This window comes from Hypomesus nipponensis, chromosome 16 (assembly GCF_054491055.1).
Source record: "Hypomesus nipponensis isolate SF chromosome 16, ASM5449105v1, whole genome shotgun sequence".
In the NCBI taxonomy this organism is placed as follows: Eukaryota; Metazoa; Chordata; class Actinopteri; order Osmeriformes; family Osmeridae; genus Hypomesus; species Hypomesus nipponensis.
This window is the reverse complement of record NC_140376.1, coordinates 7,347,116-7,374,095: the sequence shown is the minus strand read 5'-3', so window position 1 is coordinate 7,374,095 and position 26,980 is coordinate 7,347,116. Positions and strand designations below refer to the sequence as shown.

The 26,980-nt window shown below is 52.8% G+C and overlaps 1 protein-coding gene across 1 annotated transcript; it reads left to right on the top strand.

Moving 5' to 3' along the window:
* Positions 1–1,830: 1,830 nt before the first annotated feature.
* On the top strand, positions 1,831–26,659 carry sh3rf1 (SH3 domain containing ring finger 1). Its single transcript, XM_084676233.1, has 12 exons — positions 1,831–2,131; positions 2,990–3,513; positions 16,000–16,275; positions 16,542–16,637; positions 17,831–18,133; positions 19,338–19,448; positions 20,798–20,925; positions 21,568–21,738; positions 22,850–23,100; positions 23,296–23,585; positions 23,694–24,040; positions 24,217–26,659. The coding sequence occupies exons 2-12, from the start codon at positions 3,133–3,135 to the stop codon at positions 24,383–24,385; spliced, it is 2,523 nt and encodes an 840-aa protein (XP_084532359.1). The 5' UTR covers positions 1,831–2,131; positions 2,990–3,132; the 3' UTR covers positions 24,386–26,659.
* Positions 26,660–26,980: the final 321 nt, after the last annotated feature.

The window sequence follows — 26,980 nt, the reverse complement described above, 5'->3', positions numbered from 1 at the left end:
CTTATCTGTGAAATGCAAATAAGGATCATTGAAAGTGTTGAAATCCTTCCTTACAACAGATGCCAACAAATGCTGAGTGAATTTTACCATTAGATTTAAATAATACCGTTCATTGCAAAAAGCAATTACCATATAGAATAGCAACATTTTTTCAGATTTAGACATAATGAGTTTAATTCAATGAACATGACTACAGATGTTTTCACTTTTTCAAAGGTTTTGACAAAAAACAAACAGCATGAATTATGCTTTAAATGCCATCCCTGTAAATGAAGACTATTTGTCATGTCATTAATTTGTGTACCACAACAACGCATAATTAAATGTAATGTAGAAGTAAAAGACTGTCGTCTCTCTCCTTCACAGGCCTGCCAAGAGGGTTGTTCATGAGGATGTTCAAACACATCATCCTGGCAGACAGGTTCTCCTTTCTACCCTGGGGGGAAGGGGGTGGGGGTAGGAGGGGCGGGGCAAGGGAGGTTGGGAGGCCATATGTGTTGTCTAGTCCCCCCCCCCCCCCTGTCTTTGTTTATAGGCAATAACAGCTGTCACCTCCATCATGTTTTTAGAACTGTGTGTGTTCGGGTGAGTGTAGTGGATGTGAGTGTATTTGATGTAGTGTATGTGTGTATGTAGTGTGTGTGTGTTTGTTTGTGGTGTATGTAAGTGTGTTTGTAGTGTGTGTTTTTAGTTGTGTGTGTATGTGCGTGTATATTGTGTGTGTGTTCATCCCATGTTTATCCCTTTCTGCGAACCAATTTATTTCAGTCTTCAGTTGGGGGTCATATTGAGCAGTAATTTTCTCCCAAGGTGAATAACTCATGCTCTCTGCTGACAACCACCCCCCCTTCCTGGGGTTACAGTTCAGTCAGGGTGTGAAGTGGTGTGTGTGTGTGTGGGGGGCGGGGAGGGGTAAAGTATAGTAGTGTGTGTGTGGGGGGGGGTTAGGGTTAATACGATAGGCTAGCCAGGGGTGTAAGATGGAGATGTGTCTGTGTGCGTGTCTGCGTGTGTGTCTTTGTGTGCGTGTCTATCTATGTGTGCGTGTGTGCCATCGGAGTAAATAGGTGTGCAGGAGTTGTTGTCCCAGCCTAAGACCTCGGGGGGTGGGGGGGGGGGGTAGTCAGTGTGTGGTTGTTGTCTCAGACCCACTGGGGAAGGATAGTGTCTCTGTATCTGGATGAAATATGAGCTGCAGTCCTGTCAGGTCCTGTGGGATCACCAGTGACAGAAAAGGGCCAACCGCGAATAAATCTCTCTTTTATGGCTCCTTTTTCTCCCTCTCTGCCTCTTCCTGACTTTTCTTCTCTCTGTTCTTGATCAGTATGCAGTGTCCTCAAACAAAGGAAAATCAATATAAATCATAGTTTTATGGTTTTGCTCTGTATCCTCCTTCTGGTTCTTCATACCCCGGGTAGGCTGTTATGTTTGTTATCATAGTGATTCTGATTGTAAGATGAAGAAGAACTTACTGGCTCTCTGTCTCTCTCTCTCTCTATCACACACACACACACACACACACACACACACACACACATACATACATACATACAATTATAGCTTACATGTTTACAAAACAGGCAGAAATGTTGTCGCGGCCGATGATACAAAGCTAACAATAATGCAGACATTGACCAGGGTTTTTAAAAGTAGCGAAAAACCTAATACATTACATACACTAATGTTTATTAAGTCAGTTATTTATTTTCATGTTAAATGTAATGAATAATCGCTTAAGGAAGTAAATACTGCATCAACAACACGTGTAGAGTGTTACTCCCCCCCCCCCCCCCCCCCTTCCTCTACACATCACGCCCTCCACCACGAATCCACTCCAGTTCACTTCTTCATCATGGCGTTCGGGGAGTGCTGCCGGAGTTGTTTGCTCCTGTCTGCGCTTCTGTAACCGCGTATTCCCCGGCGAATAAACGTTTTTTTTTTTACTATTGTTAAATCAGGATACAGAGAGGCTTTGAAAAACAATTCCTAAAACATTTTGGACTCTCGAGGAGTCTCCGAACACATCTTTACTAAGTTAGCCAGCTAGCACATTCCTTGCTTGCGCTAGCAGAGAGGGGTCTAGAGAGAAATTCAGTTTTGAGAGGAGAGCTGGACGGAGGCCTTTTCTGAGGTAAGACTTGTTTTCAAGGACGAAACACGAAACACAACGTGAATATTCTAGCTAAGACATAACTCTCGGCGAGTCATACAGAAACACAAATTCGCATAGATTACAGCATGTTAACAAATAAACTGTTCACATCCAGTCAGTTAACCAAAGTATGACGCGCGAGTACTGTAGGGAAACAACTTCTTAAAACCCCCGTACTGTCGGGAGTTAGACTAGCCAAGTTGGTTGACGTTTTGTGTTACCCGTTAACAGTTTTATAGCCACTAAATAACTGCTTTAACTATGAGAAAACATGCAAACAAGAGACAAAATAGCGATTTTTTTGCGTTCATGTGATCCTCAAGCTTGCCTCAACATTAAGTTATATTTTCAGCGCTAGCTCGTAGCTGGGTTTGACTGTCGAAGCAGTACAATTGTACAATGCGCCGGTTTTCCTAGTCTCGTCTGGATGCTTGTTGTTATACCCGGTGGCTAGACACAGCTAGACCACGACGATTAACGTAATAAACCGGACAAAGGCACTGTGTGCCTCATCGCTGGTCTTGATTCCATTATCGTGCTGTTGACGGGGTTCGATGCTTAATGACCGCGGGACTGGGAGCAAGCAATATATTTTTTTTTTCTCTAAGCATCGGTACAGTGTTGTTAGCCAGCTGTATGTCCTAGCAGCGGGACTTTGGAATGTTACACTCGTGAACTTTGTAACATACCGCACAGTTTGTAGTTGTATAAGACTTGGCAAAGTTCTATAGAGACTGTGTGCACCGTGCAGAGTATATTAATTGGACTTGGATCGGAGACAAGAAATGTTTATGACAGCCATTGACCGTTTGTACGTTCCCTTTCTGTGTACTACAGCTACATGCTGACGCTATGGCCATAACCTCGGCATGGGAGTGACGTGACAGATTCCACAGTTTCCCGACACAAAGCTCAACACCTCCGCAATGCCTGTAGCACGGAAGTAGAAGCAACCACTCACAGAGGAGAGGACGGCGAGAATGGAAGAATCAGTGTTGTTGGACTTGCTGGAGTGTCCGGTGTGTCTCGAGCGTCTGGACGCCTCGGCTAAGGTCCTACCGTGCCAGCACACGTTCTGCCGGCGATGCCTTCAGGGCATCTTGGGTTCGCGGGGGGAGCTGCGGTGCCCAGAGTGCCGGACGCTCGTGGAATGCGCAGTGGACGAGCTACCCAGTAATATCCTCCTGGTACGGCTTCTCGACGGGATCAAACAGCGGCCTCGGAGGCCCGGCCCCGCCACCGGCGTCTGCGCCAACGGCACGGCTGTTCCCGGGGTCAGGGTGCAATCCGTCGGGCCGAGGGAGCAGGGGACACCTGGAGCGCAGCTTCAGAGAACTCAGTCCAAGAGCACGCCCGTGAGGGTGAGTAACAACGCTTTGTGGCTCGGTGTGTATGGATGAGCGAGCGCGAATGTGGTTTTGTGCTGGCCGGTGCCAAAACGCAGCGCAACATAACGTAATCTGCGGGGATAAAAAGCAGCATGTGTCGTTACTGCGCGCTTTAATCTAGATGAACAGCTATCATCACAGGGACCCGAAAGACAGCCAGCTGTCTTGCAGCGCTGAAAACAACATTGGCTGAGCCATCAGTAGTTGGGCCAACAGATATTTATCTCTCTTCCGGTCAGCTGCAGCAAAGCTACATCAAGGGGATAGGTTTGGCTCAGTGGTTAGAACATTTGACTGGAGATCAGAGGTTCAAATCCCCCTCTGTAGGTCACTTTGGATAAAAGCATCTGTTAAATAAATACTTCATTATTATTATTAGATCAAGCAGGGTGGGAATTACATAAAGGTCCAGAACTTAAGTGTTGTGACGTTTTAGCTGCACTGTACAATGTCATATTATAGCTGAGAATTTAGTGTTGCTCTGTAGATATTGTCATTGTTAGTAGCTGACATGTGGTTAATTTGCCCTGTGCCTGGTAAATACAGATCATTCGTTGACTGAAACACGCTTAGTTAGTACTATGTCACATGGATCTTTCCCTTCCTTTCTCTGCTGTCTGTCTACATGCAAACATTCATGTTTGGATCAAATGAGTAAAAGGTAATTGTTTGGCTGCGATTGGTTACCCAGCCCTCAGCGAGTCAGACGGGAGAAGCAGGTGTCCCTGACAGTCAGACTGTTCATCCAGCAGACTCCTTGATCCAAAGCAACATGCACATTGTGAGGGAATTAAACCAGTGGGAGATGGACGTCTGGAAGTGCGTTAGCTCTGACTGGATCATGGTGGTCAGAGTCAAGGAACGTTCTGGAGGGGGGGAGGGGGGGTTGACGGAGGGTGGTGGTGGTGTGTGTGTGTGTGTGTGTGTGTCAAAGTAGTGTGATCCAAAGAGGTGGAATCCTATTAGCTTGTTATGGAATTGAGCAGCTCTAGTCTGGGTTAAGCAGCTGACGGGAGAAAGTGTGTGTGTGTGTGTGTGCTGGATAATCACTTGTGAGAGCAGACGACTGAGCAATACTGGTAGGTAGTCGTAGCAGCAGCATCTCTGTGTGTCTGCCTCCATCTCTACGACACACAGGCCCGTTTTTAAACCCCTTAAATCTCCAGCCATCTTTTTGTCTCATGGCCCTTCCTGTTAATTCCTTCCCTGACCTGAATGAGGCCAGGTATATGAGACGTGTAGAGAGGCAGGTGTCTGGTGTTGCGACGCCGCGCTCCCTCGAAGCGCTCGTCTCCCAGGCTCCGTGTTCTGGAATGTGCCGCGAGTCGCTGGCGGCTCAGATAAGAGCCGTGTACTTCTGACTGCTCCATTATTTGTCTCCTTTGAGGTTTTTCACGATCTGTTACATGATCTTCCTTGCCCCCCTCGCCCCCCTGCCATGGTAAGGGGATAAAGGCTTCAGAACTAGCTACTGCCTGTTAGATTCCCGGTCCCCCCACACGCACGCACACATACGCACACGTACACACATGCGCTCAAAGACACACACACATACCGACCCGTGCACGTACAGACAGATAGGCACATACACATTTACACACGCATGTAGACATACGTGCACACACAAACTAGGAACAGACATAAATGTCTGTTGAGGCCTGCTTAGTCCAAGTACATCCCCCTTTCTCAGGGGTTTTGTGTGTGTGTGTGTGTATGTGTTGGAGGGTGGAGGGGTTGCAGGTGGAAGAAGTCTGAGGCCATGAGAGGAGGAGATCAAAGTCCTGGGTGTCAGCCCAGCCTGGTCCCTGGCCAGCCGGGAGTGCTGCTCCTCAGGGAGAGGCTAGTCTCCTTTAGCCTCCTTTCCTTTTCTCTCCTCTCTTCTCCCGTCCTCTCCTCTCCCCTTCTAATCTCCTCCCTCCCTTGCCCTCGTCTCCTGCATTCCCCCCCCTCCTCCTCCCTCTCCCCTCCTCCTCCCTCTCTCCCTCCTCCTCCCTCTCTCCCATTGTCTGCAGTCTTGGCCTCTTGGTTCCTGTGTCCTGGTCTTTGAACCGCCCCCCAGTCCTGATTCCGATCTGGGAGAGAGACTGGTGGCCGGGGGGCAGATCACTACAGGGTTTTCTTTTTCTTCTGATCTGACTTTGTGACCGACACGGACGTCGTGTGTGTGTGTGTGTGTGGTGGGGGAGGCTGCAGGTGGCCGGAGGTGTTCAAGGACCATATTTTAAAGGTGTCAGAAGCAAACGGGACAAATGGGCTGGTAGCCTTGTCCTCCCTTCCCCCCTCTCTCGCTCTCTCTCTCTCCCCCTCTGTCTCTCTTCCTCTCTCCTTTCTTTTTTTTCCTCTCTCTCTCTCTCTCTCTCTCTCTCTCTCTCTCTCTCGCTCTCTCGCTCTCTCGCTCTCTCGCTCTCTCGCTCTCTCGCTCTCTCGCTCTCTCGCTCTCTCGCTCTCTCGCTCTCTCTCTGTCTCTGTCTCTGTCTCTGTCTCTCTGTCTCTGTCTCTGTCTCTGTCTCTCTCTGTCTCTGTCTCTCTCTCCCTACCCACCTTTCTTTTCTCTGCTCCAACCCCCTTCCCTGTTCCTTCATTTTTTTCCCCTCCCTTGTCCTTCCTCCCCCTGTCCCCAGTAGACAGCTGTGTGACACCCTGGCTGAGGCCGGTCTCTCTCACTTCACTCAGGTGTGTGTGTGCATGCGTTGACTCATACAGCTGACTTTTCCTGGGTCATCCAGGTCTCCATTAACCCACCGGGACTGGGAGATCAGGCCAGTACAGTGGGGTCAGAGTTCAGGGCTGTTGGGGTCAGAGCCAGCAAAGGCTGGCTGCGTGTGTGTGCAGGAGAGAGGGGATGCTGGCTGTGCTCAGCTGAGGCAGCAGGGATAGAATCAAGCCGTTTTGTGCCTCTCTGGTAATGAGGGTTTGGTAACCGCTAATGGCCTCCCCATCCCACCTCTCTCTCTCTCTCTCTCTCTCTCTCTCTCTCTCTCTCTCTCTCTGTCTCTCTCTGTCTCTCTCTGTCTCTCTCGTGTATATATATATATATATGTCCATCTTCAGGAAATTGTTTTGTACCAAGGACGGAACAGAATGAAAAGCTGTCAATTTAGCTCCCGGCTGATTTGTATGAAGTTCACTCCAATTTCCTGTTCCCTCTCAGAAATAGCTTGAAATGTGTGTGCTTTTTTTTTTTCTTTCTTCCAACAAACAAAAAAAGAAGAAAGATGTTTTGCGCTTTGTTTTTTAGCGTCTCTTTGTAGCGGCAGTGTTTTTATAGAGAGCTGGAATGTTGTTTACGGTGTAGCTCGTTAAACCTCCAGGCTCCGCCCTCGTCTGAGGTTTGATGACTCACGCTGGCCCTCTTTTATGACATCATGCTGTTGTCGGAGCCTTCCCCCCTGGTCGCCTGGCTGACCTCAGCTGTGTCACGGAAACCCCTCATTACACGGTGACACACACAATCTGCCCACTTACTGACACGAACATACACGCACGCACACACACGCACAGCCACACTGGGAATGTTGTTGAGTTCTTTCTTTTCTGCTGTTTCTTTCTCTCCCTCTCTCTGTCTTTCTCCGTCACTCTCTCTTACACACTTTTGTACAAACACACACACACTTAGTGGCTGATCCTGTCCGGTACTCTTTGATTGTTTGTCTAGGGAGTGGTACGGTGTTTGTTGTCTGTGGTCTTCAGCAACCTCCGGTATAATGTTCTCCTGTGTTATACTCTCTCTCTCTCTCTCTCTCCCCCTCTTCTCTCCCCCCTCTTCTCTCCTCCTGCTTTATCCATATTCTCTCTCGGGTTAGACTGGAGCCAGCCTCTGTCCATTAAAATGCTAATGAGATTAGTGTTGATTGGACAGTGAGCCCACATTGCTTTCAGCAATCATCTCTGAGAAACTCAGAGTAGGCCTGTGTGTCTGTCTGTCTGTGTGCTTGGTTATGCTGTGTGTGTGTGTGCTTCGGTCTTCTGTGTGTGTGTGTGAGTGCTTGGTTATGCTGTGTGTGAGTGCTTGGTTATGCTGTGTGTGAGTGCTTGGTTATGCTGTGTGTGTGTGTGTGTGTGTGTGTGCTTGGTTATGCTGTGTGTGTGTGTGTGCTTGGTTATGCTGTGTGTGTGTGTGTGCTTGGTTATGCTGTGTGTGTGTGTGCTTGGTTATGCTGTGTGTCTGTGCTTGGTTATGCTGTGTGTGTGGTGTGTGTGTGTGTGTGTGCTTGGTTATGCTGTGTCTCTGTGTGTGTGCTAGTTATGCTTCCAGGTGAACAGATCAAAGGACTTCATCATGTGATTAACGTGTAGCTATGGTTACCACCTCGTTATAGAGTCCATATTTGTCCCCCGGGGTGGTGTGTGTGTGGTGGGTCTGTTTGTGTGTGTGTGTGTGTGTGTGTGTGTGTGTGTTTCCCGCTTTCCAAGATGTTTCACATCAGACAAAACCGAGGAGAAAAGAACTAGTCTCTCTAAAAAGATGAAAGACCTGAGAAGGTGTGTGTGTGTACCTGTGTGTCTTAGGAATGCCACAGGGAGTCATAGGTCCCTGTTTTTCCTCTAAACACCAGGCTTGTTTGGTCTCGTCGAAACTGCCAACTCACACTCCTCTCCTACTTCTTTGTGTGTGTGTTGTCCCAGTGCAGTGGAGTTGATCATATTTAGGTGTGTTTGGGGCCTGGGGTTACTGTGTGATAAGAGGCTGTAGCTGTGTGCGTGACCTGACAGAGGAGACAGGCAGTCAGACAGACAGTGAGACAGACAGGCAGTTAGACGGACAGGCAGTCAGATAGTGAGACAGACAGTCAGAAAGTGAGACAGACAGACAGTGAGACAGACAGGCAAGCAGGCAGTCAGTGAGAAAGGCAGTCAGACAGGCAGGCAGTCAGTGAGACAGGCAGTGAGACAGGCAGGCAGGCGCCAGGGCTGCTGGAAGCCTGAGGGTAGACTCACCTGCTGGGGGAGGAGGAGCGTCTGGTGCTCCCTCACCTGGAGGGTCCTCACCTGTTATAAGGCCTGCTATTGCTAGTCCTCCTGGTGGAGGACTGTTATTGGCTGGAGGAGAGTGTTTAGGCCTGTTATTGGCTGAGCTGTACCAACTGTAGCTTGTGTGCACAGGATCACAGGATCACAGCTTCAGCTGTTTGTTGTGCGTGGAGATGTGATGGTTTACCCTGGTGTTCCAGCTCTACTCACTGGGTGGTCTAGCCCTGCAGTCTCCCAACCCCAGCCTCGTCCTCCCAGCCTCGTCCTCCCAGCCTCGTCCTCCCAGCCCCAGCTTCTTCCTCCCAGCCCCAGCCTCTTCCCCCCAGCCTCTTCCTCCCAGCCCCAGCCTCTTCCTCCCAGCCCCAGCCTCTTCCTCCCAGCCCCAGCCTCTTCCTCCCAGCCCCAGCCTCTTCCTCCCAGCCCCAGCCACGTCCTCCCAGCCTCATCCTCCCAGCCCCAGCCTCGTCCTCCCAGCCTCTTCCTCCCAGCCCCAGCCTCGTCCTCCCAGCCTCTTCCTCCCAGCCTCTTCCTCCCAGCCCCAGCCTCTTCCTCCTCCCAGCCTCTTCCTCCCAGCCCCAGCCTCTTCCTCCTCCCAGCCTCTTCCTTCCAGCCCCAGCCTCCCCCTCTCATCCCCAGTCTGTAGGTGGCACAATCATGAGGTCTAAACTCACCCAAATGCTCTCAGTCATTTTACACCTGTTGTGACAAACTGTGGGTGGTCAGATTGCCAGGAACACAGCAAGTGTTTAGAGAACACACAGAATAGCCTCCATTAGTGTTTATGGGTGCTGGTTAAAGTCCTTGCATATGATTGGTCCTCTGCCAGTGTAACAGCATCTGATTGGTCCTCTACCAGTGTAACTGTGACTGTGTCCTATGTTGGGAAACCACCACAGTATGGTCTCGCCCCCCTCCTCCCGCCTCATCCCTCCCTGTGTTTAGCCTAGCTGCTTGACCTATGACCTTGTGTTGTGATTGGTGGGCCAGGGTTGGATGTCCATGGGCCATTGGCTGCATGGCATGTTAAGTGTTTTGTTCCCGTCCTGAGGGTCTGATTCCTGATTGGGTGGGAGTAAAGTTTTCACTAGTTTGACCTTTAACCCCTGGTCCATTACTCTGGCCTCTGTGTGCAAACTCTTTTCCTCGCCTCTCTGGAAGCTCGCACAGATGTGTGGTCTCCTCGCACACACACGCACACACACACACACGCACGCGCACAAACAGAGAGAGAGAGAGAGGGAGAGAGAGAGCAGGCTTGCTGTCTCCTCCAGATCTCCTCGTTTGTTGTTCAGCAGGGTGCAGATAAGGTTTCCAGGGTTGCTGTGGAGCCCGGGGGCCCAGTTAATCTGGGTTTGTCCCCTGAGTGACATCCCCTCTCCCCGCCCCATCAGGGGGGGGCTACCAGGGGAGGAGGGCCGGGAAGGGGGGCAGGGCAGGGGAGGGGGGCATGCCGGGGCCTGGGGGGGGGCGGTGCGGGAGGTCTGTGATTAGGGGTGTTAATGTGTGAGAGCTCCAACATGGGAGGGTGTGAATGTGCTTCCTGGAGGAGGGACACCCCTGGAGCAGGCTGGAAGGTCAGCCTCTCCTCTCCCATCCTCTCCGCTCTCTACTCCTCACGTCTTCCCTCTTGTCTCCTCGGCGGAGGGAGGGAGGGGGAGTGTGTGATCCATAAGGGTCTTCTTCCAACATGGAGCGTCTTCGATCCCTAACATTCTCACAGGAATAGAGAGGTCCAATGTTCTCGTGTGTCTGTGTGTGAATAATTACTGAGGTGGAGCACAGTCTCTTAGCTCTGATGCACCGTCCTGTTATACCTATACACTCACCCGCAGGTGCTCACAACACATACACACACACACACACACACACACACACACACAGAGGCAGGCGTCTGGTGACCTATTTGGAAGAGCCCAGAGCTGTTTGTCTTCATGTCTCCAGGTTTGAGCTGGTGGATTTGAATGAGGACGCACCCTCTCTCAAACACAGGTGCAGCGTGACGCACACACCCCTCCCAGTCACACACACAAACACACACACCCCTCGCAATCGCATGTATTGGCTGCTGCAGAACAGTGTTATCAGTGCGGGTGGAGGGTGTTGGTGGAACTGGTCAATATCAGGGAGGGTCAGGAACAGCCAGGGGGGGTCAGGGAGAGGTCAGACCGGGTTGCTCTTTGGATCCTCTGGGACACGACAGCCCATAATGTCCCTCCGTCAGGCTGATCCGGATCCAGGACAACCTGTGGAGAGGCAGATCTGTCGTGGTCTCAATCACAACCGGAAACAGCTGGTGGATCTCTCTCTTTTCCTTCCTTCTCTCTCCCTCTTTCGCTGTCTCTCCCTCTCTAGCAGCTAGACGTTAGATCTCAGCTGTGGGTGTTTTGGAGGTGGGCACAAATACTGGACACACACACCCTTGTGTACTGGACACCCTGTCTCCCTGCCTGGACCCTGGATCCCACAAGTCTAGTCTTGCCTAGGAAGGGTTTCATAGTGCCGCATACTGCATACAAGGCCCGCCTCTGACGGAGGGAGGGAAGCGTGGATGGAGGGAGAGAGAGAGAAAGTGGTTGTTCAGGCTCTCAGAAACAGGGCTGCTGTAGAAACGCTCTTCAGGCTCTCCACTCATCACGACACGCACATCCTCTCTGCTCTGTCTGTCACACCCACACACACACACACACACACACTACAAAGCAGGCAGCCATCAACCCACCTAGCGAGACAAGCATAGAAGAAGAGGAGGAGGAGGAGGAGGAGGAGGGAGAAGAGAGGGTGAAGTAGAGTTATTTTGGAATCATTTCTCTCTCTGTCTGTGTGCGCGCACACCAGATCTGTGCGCCCCAGTAGAAGCAGGGGAGCTCTGCCAGGTGAATACATTACAATAACTTTCCTTTTCTCTCCACTCTGCATCTCTCATTCTACCTCCCTGCCCAGGAAGTTCTCTCTCCCCCTTTTCTCTCCACCCCATCCTCCCTATCTAGCGTTTTCTCCTTGCCTCCTGCCCTTTCTTTCCTTCTCCTTCCTTCCAACTCTCTCTCTCACTCTCCTGTCCTGCTCTGTAATGTGAGTGGGCTGCAAGTCCTGCACTGCAGCTCTGACAACACAGAGAGAGAGAGAGACACTGAGAGAGACAGAGGGAGAGAGGGAGGGTTTGGACTCCCACCCAGAACTGACTGCTGGAGGGAGGTCTGCCAGGTAGACGACTCACACAACGCGCGCACACACCGCCTCATACACACATACTGTCTCACTCACACTGTCTCACACACACATACTGTCTCACACACTGCGCTTATATATAAATGGTAAAAGGTTTGTACACAGAGATGCAGAGTTGCATAAAATAACACCTTTGCTTTACAGGAACACAAACACACATCCACACGCACAAGCAGCTTTATGAAAACCTTCTGGCCGACTGCTCTGTTGCCTCAAGTCTCCCATAAAGCCAGGCCCCCTTCCTGGCAAAATGCTTTCTTTTTGATGACTAATCTGTAGCTTACTAAACGATCCCGCCTCTCCAGCTTCCCCGTGTGTGATGTTTTTATAGATTTTTCCCTCTTTAAAACTCTCTCTGGTCGTAGTTCCTAGGCCTCCCATCCTCTCTGCAGGAAGCACAGCTCTGATCCCCGCCGGGGACTACAGCTCCCATGAGGCCTTGTTCCGGGGGCCTTGTAAAGAGGGTGTTTTTTTGTAGGGGTCTGGGGTCAGCGCCTGGGTAGCACTGAGGTGTTTTGTGCCCTCCTGGGTGGGTGGGCGGAGGGGGGGGGGGTGGTGGAGCAGGGGGTGTGGCCCAGAGAGCCACACTCACTCCGCCTGCTTGTCGTCTTCCCACAATGCATCCTGGTGCCGTCACCTCCCCCAGGTAAACAAAGCCCACGGCCGTTCCACGAGATGTCAAAGAGAACGGGACTCATCGGAGCAGGGGTATATCTGTGTCCGGGAGGAGGGGGTGGGGGTGGGGGTGGGGGGGAGGGATGGGATGGGAGGCTGGAGGGGTAAGAATATCTGTGTTTGTTCATATGGAGACACTCGGTATCAAGATGAGAACTGAAGCTACCAGATGCTCTGCTCACGGTCATGTGTCACCCAGGCTTCCATCTGGCCGCCGTGTGTGTGTGTGTGCGTGTGCGTGTGTGTGTGTGTGAGTGAGAGAATGTCTGTGTGTGTTTCATCCCTCAGTGTATCGTGAGACTTTTAACTGGAAGTTAGAGGGAGCTGGTGCAATTAGTACACTTGTAATACAAACCACTTCTACCCTCCACGATGAAGCGGTCTTCTGGAGAACTTGGGCGTTCTGTTTTAGTCTGGTTGGTTCTGCGTGGGCCTCTCCTCAACCAGAGAGGGGCATTCTTCTCCCCCCACTCCTCCCCCCCTCCCCTCAGTCTACATTCTCACCATAAATAGACTGCTGCACCCCGCTGTGATGGGTTGCCATAGGAACCGGGGTACACGTTTTTGTGGGTTTCTCTCTCTCTTTTGTTTCTTGGTTTCGACGTGTGAGAAAGAGAATAGCAGTGATACAGAGAGAAGGAGGAGGAGAAAGCAGGCGGGAGGGAGGTGGGTGGAGGGAAAGGGGGAGAGAGAGAGAATACCTCTGCTCCTCGTCCTCCTCTCCACCGTCAGGTCTGCGGTCCTGGGCCTGGTCCTGGGCGCCCCTGTGTGAGCCGGTGGGAAACCCCTCAGCATGGGGGGGTGTGAGGTGGTCTCGCGGCGGTCGTAAACAAGGCTGTTAGGAATCCATTTAAAGTCATGGAGCTCTAATGAAAACAAGATGGCCGCTGCCCCTCAGGCGTCTGTGATGACTCCCCCGGGGAGCTGGACCTGCTGCATCTGCAAGCACACACTCTGGGGCTGGGGGGGCTGGGGTTAGGGCTGAGGCTGGGGATGGGGGGGCTGGGGTTAGGGCTGGGGTTAGGGCTGGGGCTGGGGATGGGGATGGGGATGGCAGAGGCTGGGGATGGGCTTTGCTCGGCTAGAGTGAGGCTGCACCCTGGCTAGGAATGTGTGATGGGAGGGTGGGGGGGGAGACGAGGCAGACCCACTGTCTGGTGATGAGGGAAGAGGGGGGGGTTGGCTTTAATGAAGACTAGTCTGGAACTGGGGTAGGAGGTTTCTGCATATACACATACACACACACACACACATACATATATACATACACCATGTACACACACACAGGTGTAACTACACTAAGCGAACAGCCATTTTGTCTTTGTTGCGCTACAGCCAGTGACCCGATCTGTGTGTGTGAAGACTGGGCAAAGTCATTGAGTGTAGCAGTAATGCTATCTGTTTGTTTGTACATAACCGTGTGTGTGTGTCTTCCTGTAGACCAGCAGAAATAACCGTGTGTGTGTGTGTGTGTGTGTGTGTGTGTGTGTGTGTGTGTGTGTGTGTGTGTGTGTGTGTGTGTGTGTGTGTGTGTGTGTGTGTGTGTGTGTGTGTGTGTGTGTGTGTGTGTGTGTGTGTGTGTGTGTGTGTGTGTGTGTGCTACCCGACAGAGGAAGTGAGGACCCAGTCCTCTCTCCCGGGCTTAACTGTGTTGGTACAGATCACGGCTGGATGGTACACACTCCTCTCTCGCTCTAGGTGGGAGCCTGCTCTCTCTCTGTCTCTCTCGCATGCACGCACACATGAATGCATACATACATACAAAAATGTACAGCATACATACGATGAATACACATGCTTACACACTTCCTGCCGCCCCCCCCACCCCTTTTTTCTATCCCTCCCCCTCCTTCTCTCGGAGTTAAGCCGGGGGAATATGAACATGTGAATGTGAGGCCAGAGGAGGGTATCCACCCGGAGGGAGGGAGGGAGGGAGGGAGGGAGGGAGGGAGGGGTGTGTGCATAGACCACTGCAGGCCTCGTCTTTTTATGAGTGGCGGTTGGATTCCTCCTGCTCTCCAGGCCCAGCCCGAGCAGTTTGAAACAAACAGTGGTGTTTTTCATTCATTAGCATCAACATGACAAAAGCATGCCCCCGGCAAGCTGGGCTGGACCAGAGGCCTTCGCTTCCCCTCAGACGAGCCCAGCTCTGCTGCAGGGTCCCTCCTCCTCTCCAGCCCTCCACCTCCCCTCTCCCTCCCTCTCTCCTCCTCCCCTCCCTCTCTCCTCCTCCCCTCCCTCTGTCCCTCTCCCTGCCCCCCGGACCCCTCTATCCCCCCCCTCCCTCCCTCCCTGCCCCCACCTGACCACGCTGCAGGGTGATTGGCTTAGTGGTTCTGGCTGTGTGATTCTGAGCAGGGGGGCAATGTCAGCCTGGCTCACCATCAGTCCTCTCGCTGTTTCTCTCTCACTCTCGCTTTCTCTTCTCTCTCTCTCTCTCTGTCTCTCTCTCTCTCTCTCTCTGTGTGTGCTCACTTTCTTTGCTCTTAAAATGCTTCATTAGCTTTTAACAAGGCCGTAGCTCTGCTTTAATCTCTCTCTATTCCCTCTGCCCTGTCCTCTCCCTCTCTTTCTGCCCGAGTTCACCATCTTCCCCTCTTTCTGGCCTGTTTTTCTGTGCCTCTTTCTCTCCTCTCCTCATCTCTTCCCATCACCTCCCTCCATCTCTCGCCTTGTCTGGTTGTGATTGTAATTCTGAGTACTTGGGAGCTAGTGAGAGGAAGGCAGGGGGGGTTGGAGGGGCTGGGAGGGGTCTGGGAGGCAGGAGGAGGTCTTGTCTAGGGGGGTGGGACGGGGGCTGGGGGCTGGGAAGGAGCTAGGGGGTGCCGCATGAGAGGCTCTTGTATATGGGGGCTGGAAGGAGAGGGCAGGGGGGCCGGGGGAGGGGGGCCGCAGAAGGGGGTCCTGTGTAGAGGGGCTGGGGGCGTCCAGGACCCTGCTTTGGACTGCAGCCATCGTCATGGACGACCGTCCTGAAAGGACCTCATTGAAGTTCCTCTCACACACTCACACACACACTCTCACACATGTACTCTCACTCACATACACACTTTCTCACACACAATCACAACTCGCATATTAACACACTCATTCACGCACACACACTCTCTCCTGCTGTACTGCATCCTGGCCAGCACCAACCACACTGTCTCTGCTGTGGGTTTCCATAGTAACTACTCCTGCCTGTTTGGGACCAAGCTTCTTCTAATAATTGGGCCTTCTCACTACTCCTCCCTCTCTCTCTCTCTCCCCCTCTCTCTCTCTCTCCCCTCTCTCTCTCTCTCTCTCTCTCTCTCTCTCTCTCTCTCTCTCCCTCTTTCTCCATCCCTCAAAGGAAGGAAAGAAAGGGAGAAACAAGTGGAGCTTCGAGAGCGATTACATGCAGTGTGTGTGTGTGTGTGTGTGTGAGAGAGAGAGAGAGCCCTCTTCCTCAGTCTCCAGTGTTTAATGAATGTGGTTCTGAGTGCTCCTCAATTATCCATGACTGCTGATGTGGACCAAGACTCAACTCTGCCTCCTCTTCCCCCCCACCCCCCCTCTCCTCCTCCCCCCACCCCCCCTCTCCTCCTCCCCCCTCCCTGTCTCCAGAGTGTCCTCCAGCTCCCCTGTGCCAAGGCCCTCTACAATTATGACGGCAAGGAGCCGGGCGACCTTCGCTTCGCCAAGGGCGACCTCATCATCCTGCGCCGCCAGGTGGACGAGAACTGGTACCACGGCGAGCTGGGCGGCGTCCACGGCTTCTTCCCCACCAACTTCGTCCAGGTCATCAAGCCCCTTCCCCAGCCGCCGCCGCAGTGCAAGGCCCTGTACGACTTTGAGCTGAAGGACAAGGAGGCGGACAAGGACTGCCTCCCCTTCTCCAAGGTAGGACCACCCCCCTCCCTCTCTGGTCTCCAGGGGGTCTACGCGCTACATTGTTTTTACACCGTATAAGCACAGAAAGTCAGTTCTAGTACAGCAAAGTGCTGATCCAGCTCTGTGTCTCAGCAGGGTTCTGAATATGGCCCCCGCGCCACGGGCACTTCCTGTTTCATAAAACACGGCCGCCTCTGTTCCTCACCCTGTGCGTCTCCCTGCCTGCTCATGACTAATCTGCCCGGTAACCACACCCTGTCCCTTGTCTGTTTCAGGACGATGTGCTGACGGTGATCCGGAGAGTGGACGAAAACTGGGCCGAGGGCATGTTGGGGGATAAAATAGGGATCTTTCCCATATCCTACGTGGAGGTGAGAAGAAGTTGCAGTCGGGAGGGGGAATAAAGAGGGGGGGGGGGGGGGAGACGGGTGTTCCATTATCCCCCTGTAGCAGAGGAAGATGCTGAGTCATGGCTCTGCCTTAGTCTTCCTGCTAGCTTGACATCTTTCTAAATGTGCACATTAGCTCTCCGCTCACCTGCCACTGTGTTCCGCAGCCTTTTCCTTCTTTTTCTTCTTTGCTGAAAGTAGTAAACCCTGGAAATAAAGTTGCCGCCGGTTCAGCACCTCCTAATGTGTTCCGCCGTCTCCTCTGAGATTCTGCTGAGGCCTCTGATAAAAAACACATTTGCAGATCTTTTTATCCTCTCCCCCGTCTCTCTAGTCCCCCCCCTTTCCATTCCTCGCTCTCTTTCTCTCTCGCTCTCTCTCCCCATCACCCCTCTCTCCCTCCTTCCCCCTCCCTCTCTCCCCTCTCTCCCCCTCCCTCTCTCTCCCCCTCCCTCTCTCTCCCCAGTGATTCACCTCCTCCCTGTTTGAAGTGTTGCGGGCCCGTTCCTTAGAAAGTGTCTAATGGTTCCTCCCTCGCGTTCATAATAGTCCCTTGTAAACATGCGGAGGGCTCTGTGTTTGAGAGAAGCGTCTCATAATAGCTGCTCTCTCTTCAGCGGGAGACGCGAGGCTCGCCCGAGGTAGGTCAGGGCTGGACAGGAAGCGACGGCCCGTCTCAGGAAGACTCCTTCCGGCCCCAAAGCTTGTTGTCGTGTTTTGAATTGTCAAGTACAGAAGTTGAAGTTTTTTTTTCTTTCCAAGGTTAAGGACAAATCAAAAGTATTTAGTTGGTCATTCGCACTTACATTTGACAAGGGAACACCCACGTTGAACTTTGGCAGAGCTCGATAAACATTAAACAGGGTGAGGAAGGGTCGCCCGGCGCCCTCGCTTCAGATCGAAATGTCTGCTAAATGAATGTCATAGTAGACCTCTGTCTTCGTCTGGGGTAGATGATACACGCAGCCCTCTCCAGCGAACAGGACCTCGCAGGGACTGAATCACACCTCTAACAATCAGAATATTATTAAAGACGAGAATCATGTTGTTCATTGAGCACTGTTGTTCATTGTTGCTTCGGACACTTATCCGAAGCAACGTACACAGCAGGAGATTGGAACCTGTGACCTCTGAACCTCCCCATCTCTCCCCATCCCCCCCTCCCCCCCCTCCAGTTCAACTCCGCCGCCCGCCAGCTGATCGAGCTGGACAAGCCGTCGGACCCCGGGGGGGACTCTGGGGAGGGCGGGGCCTCGTCCTCGTCCCAGACCAACGGCGGGCCGCGGGACAAGAAGAACACCAAGAAGCGGCACTCGTTCACCTCCCTCACCATGTCCCACAAGCCCTCGCTGGCTGCCCCGCCCCAGAGACACTCCATGGAGATCAGCGGGCCGGTGCTCATCAGCTCCTCCAACCCCACGGCGGCCGCCCGCATCGGGGAGATGAGCGGGGGGCTCTCCTGCAGCGCACCTTCACAGGTAAGGGAGGGGGAGGGGGAGGGGTGGGGGCTGAACACTGGGGGGGGATGAGAGGACAGGACTCGACATGTACTCTTGCCTCTCGTTTCTCTCTTTCTGAAGGAATCTCTCCACAACCGTCCCACTCCACGTATCCCTGCTTGTTGTATTTGATGTCTGAATGAGAGAAGTGTGTGTGTGTGTGTTTGTGTGTACTGTGTGGGTGTGTGTTCTTCCCCAGCGCTGTAAACATGCTCTCTGTTTGCATCCCCACAGTCACGCAACACGACAACAACCACCAATCCTGTCTCACCACATTTGTTTGTTGCTTCGCTAGAAATTCCCCACTCTTCTGTCAGTAATTATCCACCCCTCCTCACCCTCCATCCAGCCCTCCTCACCCTCCATCCAGCCCTCCTCACCCTCCATCCAGCCCTCCTCACCCTCCATCCAGCCCTCCTCACCCTCCATCCAGCCCTCCTCACCCTCCATCCAGCCCTCCTCACCCAGGCACATAATTCCAAACAGCCCTCCCCCCCCCCCCCCACCGCTGCCCCACCCTGGCTGGTTCTTGGTTCAGGCGTTTGAACTCATAGAAGCGTGACTCCACTTGCCCGCAGTCAACTCTCGCTCCGCCCCTGGGGTTTCCACGGCAACCCTGGAATGGCATACTGGGTGGTTGCAAGGCTCTGAAGATAGGCGGTTGGGGGTGGGGGGGGGATGGGATGTGGCAGACAGATAGACATGGCTTTCCCACCATGCTCTGTGGTACGCAAGGAGCATGCTTAATGGATTCATTTAGCAGATGCTTTTATCTAAAGTGAGGGGGAAATCTGCAGTCAAATGCTCTGACCACCGATCTACACACACTAAAGTACTCCCTGACAGACGGACAGGTGAGCTGCCATGTTACCATGACACACACACACAGACACACACACACACACAACTGGCTTCACTCAGCCAATCACAGTGGAGGCTGAGTGGGCCTGTGACTAAACCCAGCCAATAGGATCTCCAGGGCCCTCACTGTTGTGGTTCAGTCAGCCAGATGCTTCCATGCGAAGGGCCGTTTTTAGGGCAGATGTACAGTCCTGCTCTAACATGAACCAGACATGCGGGATCAGATGGATGAAGGCACATCCAAATGGAGAAAATCCCTCTTCCTCCTCAGTCTCGTCCTCCTCCTCCCCAGGGTTCATGCTCAGTTCTCTCTCCTCCTCAGGTTCACATCTGCACCACCGGACTCATTGTAACCCCGCCCCCTAGCAGCCCCGTCACCACGGCAACCGTCTTCACGTTCCCCCCGGAGACCAGCTACGCATCCATCCCTGTGGTAGGTGGTGTGTGTGCGTGCTTGTGGGTCTGAAAGGCTGGTTCTGTGTATGTGTGTGTTTGCATAGTTCTGGGAAGTGACTATGGATGGACCACAGCTGTACAGCAGCAAACATTCCTGTTCTGTGTTTTAGCGTTTCAAAAGTACTTAATTCATGCAGAACAGCTCATGGATCTGAAATGAACCTGAGCACTGAGGCCTGCATGTTTCCAGATTGTTCTTCAGCCCTGTGCCTGGGTGTGGGTGTTTGTTTAGGTGCCTGGGTGTGTGGTGTCTAGGTGCTGGAGTTTGGGGGTGTGTGTGTGTGTGATGTCTAGGTGCTATTGTTTGGGGGTGTGTAGGATAATTAGTGTCTGAAGACTGTCTGCACAATCTACCTCATTCAGCTGCATACCAACACACACACACAGAAACAGAAGACATCAAAACACACAAGACATTCATTCATACACACGCAACTACACAGAAACATACACAGACACACGCGCACTCAAATTGAAACACACACACACACACAGAGAAACACACCCCTCATCCCCAGGCTCCTCAGGGCTGTCAGACGTAGACAGGGTCTTTCTGCTTTCCAACAGCTCCTGTTTGCTGTCTGAGACAAGGTGTTTGCTGGGGCTGGGGTGTGTGTGTTTGTGTGAGGGAGGAAGAGGGAAGGAGGAATCCCTCGTCCTTGCAGTGTGAGGGCTGGGGCTCGTCATGGGACAAACATTGCGTTTATGACTCAGTTTCTGGCTGATTAGGGTTAGGAAGAGCAAACAAACAGGCGGACGGAGAGGGAGGGGAGGGAGGGAAGGGAAGGGGAGGGAGGGGAGGGAGGGGAGGGGAGGGAAGGAGTGGGAGGGGAGGGGAGGGAGGGAAGGGGAGGGAGGGGAGGGAGGGAAGGGGAGGGAGGGGAGGGAGGGGAGGGGAGGGGAGGGGAGGGGAGGGGAGGGGAGGGGAGGGGAGGGGAGGGGAGCGGAGCGGAGGGAGTGAGAGAGAGCAGGCAGTTTGCTGGTGTCTCTTGGTCCGTGTTGCTCTGCTGTGTTGAAGGACGTGTCGTTCGTGTCACATGTTACCAGTTAAACTGTCCTCACCACTCGGCACGCCGTTACCTAGCAAGAAACAAACAACCCCAGACATCAGGAAGAGCAGAGGGAGGAGGGGGGGGGGACAGGAGCAGGAGCAGACTACTGTACCAAGACAACCCCTGCCCTGGAGAATTGGATCTGTCTATCTCTGTCCGTCTTTCTTTCTCCACCTCCCTCTGTCCCCCCCACCCCTCTGTCCTCTGCTCTCTCTCTCTCTGATCTACTGGGTTCTACTGGGTTTCTAGTTGCTGATCTGTGTGTGTGTTGCAGGACGCCCTCCCCCCTCCCCCTCCTCCGCCCCCCCAGTCCTCGGCGCTGGGAGCTGCCTCGTCATTGGCTGCCGGCCAGAGATCCTCCCCCTGCACCAGCGACCAGGGCAGCAGACAGAGACCCACCGTGTGAGTGCACACACACACACACACACACACACACACATGCAGGTACACACTCACTCACACACACACACACATATATGCAGGTACACACACACTCACTCACACGCACACACACACATACATGCAGGTACACACTCACTCACACACACGTACACACACATGCAGGTACACACTCACACACACACACACACACATGCAGGTGTGCAGGTACACACTCACTCACACATGCAGTCACACACACACCACACATGCAGGCACACACACTCAGACAGGGCTGCTCAGTGTTACATGCTGTGTTTATGTTCTTGACACGACGAGATGAGGGTGACCCCTTACCTCCACACGACCCCGAGCTACAGGCACACACACACACACACGCGCACACACACACACATGGAGGAAGAACATGCGTATCTAATTCCCATCAGATGCGAGGGGTGTCTGGCAGGAGTAATGTGCCAAGGGGTGAGGGGTTAGGGGTGAGAGTGAGGCTCTGATGAGACCCTGGAGACGAGAGGCCAAACAGGTGTTGACCCTTGACCCCCCCCTTCCCCCCGTACCCCCGCCCCTCTGTCAGCTGGGGGTGTGGGTTTGTGTGTGTATATGTATTTATATATGTGTGTGTGTGTGTCTCCCTGCCCCCAGCTACGTGGCCCTGTTCCCCTACAGCCCCCGTAAGGAGGATGAGCTGGAGCTGCGGCGGGGGCAGATGTTCCTGGTTCTGGAGCGCTGTCAGGACGGCTGGTTCAAGGGCACCTCCATGCACACGGGCCGGATAGGAGTGTTCCCCGGCAACTACATGAGCCCCGTCAGCAGGTCCGCCCCGAGCTCACACACACACACACACACACGCACATGTTTACATTTAGTCATTTAGCTTTTACCCAAAGCGACTTACAAGAGAGAGCTTTACAAAAGGGTCAGTGATCATAAACAGCATACATTGTGAAAAGCAAATAAGAGCCAATGGGTGGAACCAGAAGAGCATGTAGATAAACAAGTTACAGTTAAACGACATGATCCTCTAAAGTGACAGAGTGTACCTGGGGGAAAGCAAGCAACAATAATATAATTCACAGCGAGTACAAGTAGTTAAATCAGTTACAGCTGACCAACAAGTGCAACAAGTCCCTCAATAAGTGTCATTGTGTTCCTGGAAGAAATAAACTAACATCTGATCCAACAAATCTTTCTTAAAGATCCCATGAAATGCTGTTTTTGGATGCTTTTATATAGGCCTTAGTGGTCCCCCAATACTGTATCTGAAGTCTCTTTCCTGAAATTCAGCTTTGGTGCAGAATGACAGCCACTACGAGCAGTCCCACAATGAGCTTTCCTCAGGACGTGCCATTTCTGTGCTGTAGCTTTAAATGCTATGAGGAGAGAGGCGGGGCTAACTGCCATGCTTCGGTCGTTTGCAAGCCATGATGTCTCGAGGAAAAAACGATATCGCGCTCGCACAGTTGTAGCTCATTTTCTGAAGGGGAGGTAACCTTCCTCCTTATGACGACATACGGAGAGGATTTTCAAAACCGAGCGTTTCAGCTTTCATTTTCTCAAAGGCAGAGAAGAATACCCAAGGCTTGGCTTACACTTATTGACATTTCTAGCCACTGGGGGACCAAAGGCAGGCTAGGGGAACTCATATTAAATTTAAATAAATAATGTTAAATAAATAATGTTAAATTTCCTAAAGTGAACATTTCAACTTTCATGGGACCTTTAAGTACCATTGTACTCCCGGAACAAGTGTGTCTTTAGCCTTTTCTTGAAGGTGCAGACAGTCAGTGTGTCTGATGAAGGTGGGGAGATGATTCCACTATTGAGGGCCCAGACAGGAGAAGAGCTTGGCTTGTGATTCACACACACACACACACACACACACAGACCCACCACACTCCCATCCTAACCCCTCTCCCCTCTCCAGGACTGTGTCAGGGAGTGTTCAGCCCAAGCTGCCCCAGAGCGGGACCCCCCCGGCCGGCCGCGGCACCACCTCCTCCTCCTCCAGCACCCCTGGCCTTGACAACAAGCCCCTCCCCTCCCTGTGCCCGGGCCCCGCCAGTCCCCTCCCCACCGCCACGGTAACACCAGCTGCAGTGGCAACCAGCCAGCAGCCCAAAGTCCTGGTCAACTCTCAGATGACTGTCAACCAGGCACGCAACGCTGTCAGAACGGGTACGTACTACGTGGAAGGGGTGTGTGTGTGTGTGTGTGTGTGTGTGTGTGTGTGTGTGTGTGTGTGTGTGTAGACCGTGTGTGGTAGATGAGTTGACTGTTAACCAGGCACTCAAGGGTGTGTGTGTGTGTAGTAGGGTTTGTGTGTGTAGAACATGTTGGTGTGAGTAACAGTTCCCCCGCCCTCCCCTCCAGCAGCGACCCAGGACCGCCCCACGGTGGCCGTGACGCCCCTCCAGTCCCAGAATCCCCAGCCCCACCTCTCCGTCTGCCTCGTCTCCTCCTGCCCCGCCCCCTCGTGCCCCGCCCCCCCGCGCTCCTCCTCCGTGGCGCTGGGCTGTGCCGCCGCCTCGCTGACGCCGCCCAACGTCAGCGCAGCCTCCCTGGAGGTTGCCCCCGGCAACGGCGCCGCCGCGCCCGGAAATGGCGGGGCCACCGCCGGCAACGGGGCTTCCCTAGCCTGTCGACTGGACAAGGACGGCAAGGTGGGTGTTGCTCGCTGTCTCTCTCTGTCTCTGTCTCTCTCTCTGTGGTAAGGAGCGGAGGATAGTGTGTGTGTGTGTTCATCTCCCTCTGTGTGTGTGTGTCTGCAGAGAGAGAAGAAGGGTCTACTGAAACTCCTGTCGTCCAACAAGAGGAAGGCTCGCCCCTCCCCTCCCTCCTCCCCCACGCTGGGGGCGGAGCTTACCGCCAGTGAGGGGCTCCCTGGGGCGCTAAGCCCCGAGACCGCCTCCTCCTCCTCCGTCTCCCCAGGCAACCACAGTGGCAGCCGTGTGGAGCCTGATCCCTCTTCATCATCATCATCCTCCTCAGCACCTGACTCCTCCCAGCGCAGGCCCAGCCCACTGGACGTGTGCGCCCCCATAGCTCCGCCCCCTCGCCAGGCATGCTCCTCCCTCCTCTCCCTGCAGCACGACGCCCGGCCAATCATATGCGAAAGGTAGGTCCACTCCAGCCAATCGAATACTGTAACAACACTAATTATTATTATCGGGATGCTGGCCTATCAAATCCTGAAATAATGATTTATTATGGTGATGTTGGTATTATTTATTATTACTGAAGGGGATGTTTGTATGTATGTGTGTTTATGTGTGTGTGTGTGTGTGTGGGCAGGTACAGGGTGGTGGTGTCCTACCCCCCCCAGAGCGAGGCAGAGCTGGAGCTGAAGGAGGGGGACGTGGTGTTTGTCCACAGGAAGCGTGAGGACGGCTGGTTCAAGGGCACCCTGCAGAGGAACGGACGCACAGGCCTGTTCCCTGGCAGCTTCGTGGACAGCATCTGACACACACACAAACACACACTATATACAGAAACTCCACACGATACAAACAATATACACTATGTATACACACACAAACTAAACACAAATTAACACTAAACATGCACATAGATGCAATACATATTCCCATGCGCACAAACTAAACACATACAATCACTGCACACACACAGAGACGCACGCACACACACACACACACACCCATGCTAGACCAGGAGCACCACAGGGACTCCTCCGACCGTAACCGCCTCCCACCTGGTTGCCGTGCTGAACTCTCGCGGTTGCCATGGCGGCGAGATGAGGCGGCCCCAAGCGGAGGACTATTCTGGGCTGGCTCTCCCCAGCGGGGGGCCGTCTCCAGAGCAGCTTGCAGAGGCGCTGGAGGAGAGCACAGGACTCACTGATCTCCCTTATTTATGTTCCTGTAAACAACCAGATGTTAATTGTGTGCCTTGTAACTGTTCCTCACTTTATTGTATATATGGAAACTTGAGATTGTGATCGAAAGTGACGTAAACAAACGCTATGAACCGTTGATGGACTGAGATGTGTCAGATTTTAACTTATTTCTTCAAGGGTTTAGTGTTGGGAAGGGCGGGAGGTGTAAAGTTTATCTGGGTTGTGTTGGGGGCAGGCACTAGGACCCTGCGTCCTTGTCTTCTCCTGGCCCGACCATTGGACCAACATGGAGGCTGAGCAGACGCTCTGCTGTGACCTCTGACCCGAGGGTTTGCGGAGGGGGGTCGAGCCCCAGCTGTGTGCTGTGTGGGCCCCCTCTCTCTCCCCCAGACCGGGTGGAGGGGGTCGGGGCCTCTCCGGGTTTGGAATCGAGCCCCTCCGACGATGACGAGGGGTCACTATGGAAACCAAGTTGTCTCATTGAGGAGAGGGGGGCCATGGAAACCATCTGCTGTGTGTGTATGGGGGGAGGGGGGTAGACGGTTAGGTTGGGGGTTTTTTTTTGGGGGGGGGGGCGGGGGGGGTCTTGCCTTTTACTATGTTCAACCATACACTCCATAATAGATTTATTTTTTGTTTTGTTTTTGGCCAATCAAGCGTTACTTCTAGGATTGCATTTTTGTACCTGTTGACCAAGGCAGCTGCTCCTGCAGGACACAGCTCACCCGACCAGACACAGCTCACCCGACCAGACACAGCTCACCTGAGCCCCACTCACCTCCCACTGCGTCAGACTCTTCTATTCGTGTCCAGGTGGATCAGTAGCAGGCTAGCACAGACAGCACAGCCAGGAGACCGGAAATTAGCTCTCTCCTGTCTCCTGCTCTTCTCATTCCTGACTCAGCACTCATCGCTGCTCACTGACCGAGCTAAGGTCGTTCTGTAGGAAGTGCTCTGTTCTGGACAGCATTCTCTTCCTGCCTGCGTCTCCGTGAGGAACAAGGTGGTCATTTCCTACCCATCAAATATAATGACTTTCTCACTTCTGGGGTTAGCTGTCGGGTTTCGCTGTATAGGACTTTTGTGTACGATGTGTTGGAATTCAAATTGTTCTCTAGACTTGAATATGACTTTGGATCGGGGTTGGTATTGTTGTTTGTTTGTTGATGTTTGTTGGCGTTTAAAGCACAAGATGTGATGGAGCTGGTTCAGAACCCCGGGTCCTGCAACACTCTCTCTGTCTCTGTCTCTCTCTCTCTCTGAGCCTTTTCTAGAGACTATCAGAAGAACATGGACCCCACTGTCTGGTTCTGCTGCTGGTTCCTGTCTTGATTCTGATTCTGCTGCTGGTTCCTTTCCTCGTTTCTGGTTCTGTTCCGTTTCAGGTTCAGACCGGCAGCAATAAGGCTGATGGACAGAACCTGGAGGAGCTACAGGAGAGCCAGGCTTCTCCTCCCTCCACTCTCCTCCCCTCTCCTGGGTGTCTGTATTCCTGGTAAACTCCGTTGTTGGATGATCCAATAATTATGGTTGTCTTTTTTCCATGACCGTTTAGGACAACTGGGACAGTTGCTTAACATGTTCTTGGCGTGTTCCTTTGACCACAACATGCTGTTGTTACTGTAGTATTGGCCTTGTTGGAACACAAGGCGGCACTAAAGTCTGCTATATTAAACTGAACATGTTCTCCTTATGCCAAGGTGACTTACTTGATTTTCTGGTGTTGATGATGATTAAATAGTATATTGTATGTCTGATGATGGTGACATTGGCATCCGCTTGTCATGTAGCACAAACCTGTGCCCTAAACATTCTAGAGTCAAAGAAAAAAGCACATTTTGTAAAAATTACTATAACAATAAAAACTAATGGTTTCCACAGGGAAGTGCCAATATTGTGGTGTGTGGTGGGCTGGGTGTGTGTGGGTGTGTACAAGTGTGTGTGTGTGTGGTGGGTTGTGTGTAGGGGGTTTGGTGTGTGTATGTGGTGGGTTAGAGGGTTGTGTGTATGGTGGGTTAGTGGTGGGTTAGAGGGTGTGTGTGTGTGGCAGGTTAGAGTGTGTGTGGTGGGTTAGAGGGTGTGTGTGGGGGGGGGGTTAGAGGGTGTGTTTGTGTGGTGGGTTAGGTATCACTCTGGGTGTGCTCCGTTTTTACCTTGTGACATCCTGCCAGGGTGGAGCATCTCAACATGAACCCAGACGAG

What these genes read in the sequence shown, in the direction of transcription:
- sh3rf1 (XM_084676233.1), top strand. Translation starts at nt 3,133, where the DNA reads ATGGAAGAATCAGTGTTGTTGGACTTGCTGGAGTGTCCGGTGTGTCTC. An exon ending in TTCCCATATCCTACGTGGAG is followed by an intron (nt 16,638 to 17,830) that starts GTGAGAAGAAGT and finishes CCCCCCCTCCAG; the next exon opens with TTCAACTCCGCCGCCCGCCA. An exon ending in ACGCAACGCTGTCAGAACGG is followed by an intron (nt 23,101 to 23,295) that starts GTACGTACTACG and finishes CCTCCCCTCCAG; the next exon opens with CAGCGACCCAGGACCGCCCC.